The sequence below is a fragment of the Guyanagaster necrorhizus genome, assembly GCF_019112545.1.
Source record: "Guyanagaster necrorhizus MCA 3950 unplaced genomic scaffold BT62scaffold_68, whole genome shotgun sequence".
Lineage (NCBI taxonomy): Eukaryota > Fungi > Basidiomycota > Agaricomycetes > Agaricales > Physalacriaceae > Guyanagaster > Guyanagaster necrorhizus.
Window position 1 is genome coordinate 126,018 of NW_025064947.1, and position 6,809 is coordinate 132,826.

General features: G+C 47.3%; 3 protein-coding genes across 3 annotated transcripts; 2 read left to right on the top strand and 1 right to left on the bottom strand.

Annotated features, from left to right (window-relative positions):
- Nucleotides 1-593: 593 nt before the first annotated feature.
- Nucleotides 594-1,913, top strand: BT62DRAFT_1013793 (uncharacterized protein; the record flags this gene model as incomplete). Its single annotated transcript, XM_043178114.1, has 1 exon — nucleotides 594-1,913. One exon carries the CDS (start codon nucleotides 594-596, stop codon nucleotides 1,911-1,913), a length of 1,320 nt encoding a protein of 439 aa, XP_043033067.1.
- A 211-nt stretch (nucleotides 1,914-2,124) lies between these two features.
- Nucleotides 2,125-2,594, top strand: BT62DRAFT_1055722 (uncharacterized protein). The gene has a single exon (XM_043178566.1). The coding sequence runs from the start codon at nucleotides 2,193-2,195 to the stop codon at nucleotides 2,430-2,432; it is 240 nt and encodes a 79-aa protein (XP_043033068.1). The 5' UTR covers nucleotides 2,125-2,192; the 3' UTR covers nucleotides 2,433-2,594.
- Nucleotides 2,595-2,830: 236 nt separating this feature from the next.
- On the bottom strand, nucleotides 2,831-3,518 carry BT62DRAFT_699315 (uncharacterized protein). The gene is made up of 3 exons (XM_043181927.1): nucleotides 3,426-3,518; nucleotides 3,142-3,363; nucleotides 2,831-3,082 (listed from the first exon to the last, which is right to left on the bottom strand). Exons 1-3 carry the CDS (start codon nucleotides 3,460-3,462, stop codon nucleotides 2,994-2,996), a joined length of 348 nt encoding a protein of 115 aa, XP_043033069.1. The 5' UTR covers nucleotides 3,463-3,518; the 3' UTR covers nucleotides 2,831-2,993.
- Nucleotides 3,519-6,809: the final 3,291 nt, after the last annotated feature.

The following is a 6,809-nucleotide window of genomic DNA, read 5'->3' on the forward strand; positions in this document are numbered from 1 at the left end:
CTGCCACCATCTATCTTAATGCCTCCAACTTTACAGGCCTCATTGCTGGGCCCAGTACCCAGCTAGAGCAGTGGGTTAACAAAGACAGTATGACCACAAGGGGATGAGGAGAGTTTTTATGATCTGCTCACTGGTTCCCTCCTCAAGGAGGAGGAAGACGATGATGTGCTTGTGTAATGGACAGGCCCGTTCTACTTCCTTTTTCATAACATAAACCTGGACTTTATTTGAACTATGCTTATCTATGCACTCCACTCTTATTTACGTATAAATACTTGGTCATGCCTAGAATTATGCCAGTCTTTCTTACCTTTTCCCCCTGAATTGAGGTGTCTTCAACCCAGTCCTTGATTCATCCTTGTGTGCCGCTACTGACTATCATTGCTAATGTCACATATTTTTGACCTCAGAACAAGAAACCTGGCTTAATCGACTTCTGAATCGATGGGCCTAACCCCAGGAAAGCACTGGACTGATCACCTGGTTCTCTCTTGGCTTTGCCCCATCACCCTACAGACTCTGCTTTGTTTACTACCTCTTTCTGCACTCGACCTTCTGCTTTCTTCTTTTCTCTCTTGAACCACTAGACATTAATGTCTCGTTATCAGCTATGTAGCCAGGGTCCCTTGATGACTCCAGTGCCTCCAGCCCCTAATGTCGCTGCTCAGGTGCAGCAGACTGAACATGATGAGTCCCCTTTGACTAGCTCCAGGGATACTGACTCTTCCAGAAGAAACCTGGCTATGCTTGAGGATCGCTCCATGAGCCTGAGTATTTGCACTGCCCTGCCACGACATCATGCTGCCAGCGATGCCAGGGTTATGCCGATACCCTCTCATCTTCATGGGAGTGGTGGACATACTTCTGCTTCATTGGAGTACAAAGATGCTGTGGAGTTCTCTCTCTATACAGCTGAATGTGATGGCCAAGCTGGTCAAGCATATGACATGAGTTATGACTCGATACCAGGGGAATGGCCAGATGGCAATCCTGAAGATGGCCTGCCCGACGACCGATCTGAGGGTCAGAACACAGTGCATGGCCTTGAACATGAGCGTAGACATACCTTACATGTAGATGAAACTAGTATTGCTAGTACTGAATACAATGAAGCCAATAACGATGAATTTGCTGAACCTGATTGGACTGATGAGCAATTGCATGCATTTGAAGAAGCTGAATGCCAGCTTGAAGAATCTGAACACACCACTCTTGAACAGCGTAAGGCTCGTATGGAGGAATATCGTCACCAACCTTCCCTCATACCCATCCGAGTTCTGCCAGTGAAACATAAACCTGAATATGAGCCAGAGAGTGGTCCCTCTGGTCCATTGACCTTTGCCAAGGGGAAGACTGTTGAATTTCATGGTCATGGTATACCTGGCCTCAATGAAGAAGAACTTGACCCTGATAATCAGCGTCGAGTTTTGGAACACTGGCAGTCCATTCAGAATGAGGACCCTGCTGTTCAAAGGGCAATATACGAAGGCATTGTGGCTTCTGAACTTTGGTCTAAATCTAATAAGGATAATGAGGAGAGTTTCACTACCTCTACCCCTTACAAACCAGAGAAACATAACGAAAAGCCTAAGCACAGTCGTACTGTTAGGATTGAGGATATCATTGATTATGATGACCCAATACCAGAGAAGTATGCAGATGCTGAGTGGATTGGACCTATTCCACCTGAACATAGTTTAATTGGTTCACAGGGAATTGCCTCTACAAGTAATAAGAAGGGCAAATCTAAGTCTGTGACACCACCATCAGCTAGCACAACCTCAGGTAATGTGCATAGCACTCCAATGGGTGTACCGGCTGACTTTGAACAGCCTCATCAATCATTGACTACCCCCATGAATGAACCATGGTGTGCTTCAAGCCAGGTGCCTCCCAATAGTTTCCTGGGATGAACTCTTCATTGAGGCAACAATGGTGAAAGAAGAAGGGGACAGGCAGTGCCATCGCCATCGCCATCTGGGTCTTCATCATCCTCCTCGTCTGATAGTGGTTCCTCTTCGGACAATGAGAGCTCATCTACTTCTAATGGAAAGAAGAAGAAGAAGCATCACAAATGTAAATCTCATTCACATCGTAAGCATAAAGGCAAATCGAAAGATGTTCATTTACGCAGGCCCATTGATCCCAAGGTCTATTCAGGATCAGAGGATGTCAAGAAGGTTAATAGATTCATGCAAGATTGTGAATCATACCTTGAGGTTCTTGATGATGATCCAGTCCGAGATGTGTACAATATATCTCGTTTCCTTGATGGTACAGCCTGTGACTTCTATGATGTAGTTGTCAGTGGAAATTATGAGAAGTGGACATTAGGCACCTTCTTCCGAGAGATGTTTGACTATTGTTTTCCTATTGATTTCCATGAAAAGATTTGGAAGGAGATTGAGAACTGCCGTCAAGGTGGACAGTGAGTGAAGGTGTTCACCCATGAACTGGAAAACCTGTACAACGTCCTGGGTGATGAATCAGACCGTGCCAAGGTTGTTAAACTGTGGAAGGGCCTTAACCTTGACATCACTGATATCCTGTCTTGGAAGAGTTTCTCCCAGGAAGTTCACTCTTGGGCTGTCATCGCTCATGAGGCTGAGCTAGCTGAGGTGACCTTGAATCATAGGCACTCAGCTATGCATGCCACTGTTCTGCATAACCATAGAGCAGACTCTCACCATACCAATTGGACTACCAAAGAGAACAAGTATAATGATGTTCCTTGTAATCATCAGGATTATTCACCTCAGCCCATATGGATGACTCCTACAGATGAGGCTCATGTTATTCGTGGTCAACCAGCAAGGAAACCATGCCGATTTGAGCCAAGTAATCATGGTGGACCACCATGATTCAAGAACAGCCAGCCAAATAATCAGCCAAGGCCACTGAAGCCATCCTCTAGTGGACAGAGCTCATCTGGGCCAACAAAGAATGAGCTAATAGCTGAGGGTCGCTGCTTTAAATGTCATGAGAAGGGCCATTTAGAACGCAATTGTCCCCGAAATGGCATGGTCGCTTCTGGGAGTTGCTCCCGCCCTCCTGGTCTTGCCTCCTCTAGCATCCGATTTAACTTTAGAGAGGTGAATCAGGCTACTAGTGCTGCTTCAAGGACTAAGGATCAAACCTCACTGTCTATTGATAGAGTGGGTTTTAATCTACTGGATCCTGTACAAACACGAGATCCTTCTATCTTGCAGCATGGAGATCCTTTTGGGCTCCCAAGTGAGGTATCAAAGTCACAAACTTGGACCTTGAAGTTTGCCCAGAGAATTGTTGAATGTCCTATTGGCCGTTTCCTTGAGGATTGGTGTGAGAAGCGCTTAGATGCCTGTGGACCATATCCTGGGGATCCTGTAGAAAGGTCTGATGATAAGACATCAGATCGTTTTACAGTTTATCGCACATTGTCTCACTTTGTGTTGATTGATGAATCTCATACCTCTGACTCATGGCCACAGGATGAAGAAGAGGTTCTGGTACCCTCAATTGTTGCAGAAATGGGAGATATTGTCCACTGGTACAAGGAATATTGTGCCTGGAAATTATCCATACCATGGTCCTCTTCTAGATCACAAGTAACAGACAATTATTGTGACTTGATTGAGGAGATGCTGAATGATCACCTTGGAACTGGATGTATCTCTGGTGTTGATGATCAGTTCCATGTTTGGAGTGTTGACTCAGACTTTGCAATGATTCATGATACACATCATGGGCACAAGGTTCAACTACCGAAGCGCCTATTAGCATATCTGAAGTTCCAGCTTTTTAATTGGTACCTCTGTCAGATTCAAAAGAAGGATCAAAGGAGTAACTCCTGGTCTATATGGAAGGCCCACTGGGATGGTCTCTCTCATGTCTTTGACAACTGGCCACAAGCTTGGGATGCTATTAAGCCTCCTTGCACTAAAGGTTTATTCTCTGGTCATGTGGGTATTGAACCTACTTTGTTGACTGGCTTACAATGTAATGCAAGCTCAACTAGAGATTTTAATCGCCTGGTCCCCATGCCCATGGTGATAGAGGTCCTTATTAATGGTCACAAGAGCCGTGCTCTTCTTGACTCTGGGTCTTTGGATGATTTTATCTCCACAATGCTAGCAGATCAGCTGAAGTTGAAGTGAACTGAGCTTGCAAAGCCTATTGAGTTGCATTTTGCTGTTCAGGGCTCATGCTCAAAGGTTAATTATGGTACACAATCTGATTTCAAGTACCAGAATATTAAGGAACATCGATACTTTGATATTGTAAACCTATCAAATTATAATGTGATTCTTGGAACACCATTTCTGTTCCAGCACAAGGTATCCTTTGGTTTGAATGAGGAACATATCATAATTGGAAGTGAGACGAGCCTACCTATCCGTGGTGAGAATGTTGCTCAAATTGACGCTCGGGCTGTTGATATAGCAGAGGAGCAACTAGGACATGTCCGAGAGCACTTGTTTGAGTATGCAGCACCATTGTTTGTTGATGCTGCTAAGACACCGTTACCTCCGTTTCGAGCAATCAACCATGAGATTCTAATTATAAATGAAAACCAGGTCTATACCTGGCATTCATCTAGATGTCCTGAAGCATTGCGCCAGCAGTGGGTGCAGAAAAAGAAGGATTATCTTGCAACAGAATGTTGGAAGATAACCACAGCCTGTAATACTGTTCCAATGCTGTGCATATATAAGCCTCATAGGCCAAAAGGTGCACCAGAGCTATGTACCATGTTTGATCTTTATGAACGAAATCGGAATATGTTAGGAACGTGCCAATCGAGTGGGCTTGAGTGCACGCGCAGAGTCCGGCGGAGTGTGTGGGCGTTGACGAAGCTATTGGCAACGTCACCCTTGAGTCGGAGCCTAAGGATCTGGATGGACAGAATGGAGTTCTGTCAGAGAAGTGAACAGGAGTATCCTTCGGAGCGGAATCCGACGGATGAGATAGGGAGGAGTGAGTGTGAAGTGTAGATGGCTTATCCAAGTTGATATTCGAACTGAGTAGTTACGGTGATATACACGGCTTTATATACTAATGGTAGCTAATTCCGAGTCGGGTTCCATTGGGTTCCGATGTGAATATTCGCTACCGAGTTCAGGGTCTAGGTATTACAATGTGAAATACAGATGTGAAATGATAATGGTGAAATGAAATTAGTAGGTAATGGGAAGCGGCCGGAGTCTGGTGGGTAGTGTGATAGAATTCGTGGTTGGTTGAGGTGACATGGAGGCCGGCGGCATGCGCGTAACAGTATCCCCCCCTTAGCATTCTTGCTCTCAAGAGCGCTGATCCTGATGGCCGGTGGGGCCACATGGAGGATTGTTGGTGGCCATGGGAGTTTTGTATCTTGATCTGAAACCACCATCATCACCTATGTCGTCGCTCACGCACTCCTGAGCCTCTGGTGAGGGGATCCACCCCCGATGGCCCTGAAGAGGCCAAGGAATTGTTTCGTCTAGAATGGGAGGCCATGGAGGAAGAATACACGGAGGCTGTGGAGAGTCATTTGGAATGGCAAAGGGAGCAAGAGCGGGAGGAAAGGGTCCAGGCGGACCATGTGGCCCAGGAGGCATGGAAAAAGGAGCAGAAGGAGGAATTGGAGAGGAAGAGGGAGGAGGTTCGGCAAGCCACAGAGAGGTGGGCTAAGGAGGCAGAGGAGGCATTGAGGGAGGTGGCTCAGAGGGTGGCTGAGGAGAGGGAGGCCGCGGAGGTGGCGGCGAGGGCTGAGGCTGAGGAGGTAGAGCCAGAGGGGATAGTTATGGAGGATGGGTTGCTGATGACCCCCACGGAGGCCACTGATTTTCAGCTGCATCAAGTTTTGGTGGAACGGTATGGTCCTGGCCCTGGTCTTCGCTTCAAGAAGGTGACTCGCCATATGCCTCCGGAGTCCGATGATGAGCAGACAAAGGGGACTGAGGGGGACGATGAGTCCGAGGAATCCGAGGGGACCCTGGAGAGGAGGAAGAGGGTGCGGGAGGGGAAGAGAAGGGCAGCGGTTCCGGCAGAGAAGGGACGTAAACGCAAGTTCAGGTCGAGGGGCGTAGTGGATGACAGTGAGACAGAGGCGATCATTAGCCCCAAAAAGCGGGTGAAGTTGGAAGTGGCGGGGCCGGCGGAGGGCGAAGAATTGTTGGATGGTGAAAGTAAGTGTCTTGGTTTTCTTCCATGGCTTAACTTAGCTTTTGTTTTCAGGGAGTTGTGTGCGTTGTCGTCAAGATGGCGCACGGTGTTATGCATGACTGGTAACCGAAGGCGCTGGTTGAGAGTGGACTTGCTCTCGCTGCAAGGTCAAGAAAACCGCCTGTTCGTTCAACAAGGGCGTCACCGTGAGTGAGGTGATCAGCAGTGTGAAGGTCTCCGCCGGTCTCCACCAACTTTCAAAATTGATACGCAAGTTGATGCGTCGCATGGATGAGTTGGCGGACGAGGTGGTGGATGTTCGTGGTACTGTGGCAGGTCTTCAAGATGACTACGGTTCCGATGATATGTCGTCTCCTTCGGAGCTGTTTTCGGAGTCTGAGGTGGAGGCCTGGAAGAAGGCCCGACTGATTTTCAAGGATGAGAGGGATCAGGAGGTGGAGGATCTTTGGGAGGTGCTGTTGAAGGGGCTGGACGAGGATATAGAGGAGTTGAAGGAGCGGGGGGAGAGTTCGGGTTCCGGTGCGGGCCCTTCGGGTTCCGCTTCTTTGTAATATCTTTTGTATGAAATGTATATAGAAAGGGCGTCGGATGTTGGTAGTGGAGAAAAGAAATGTAAATACAAGATTTCGATTTGAAAGTGTAAAAGTGATTGAAATGGTAAGGTG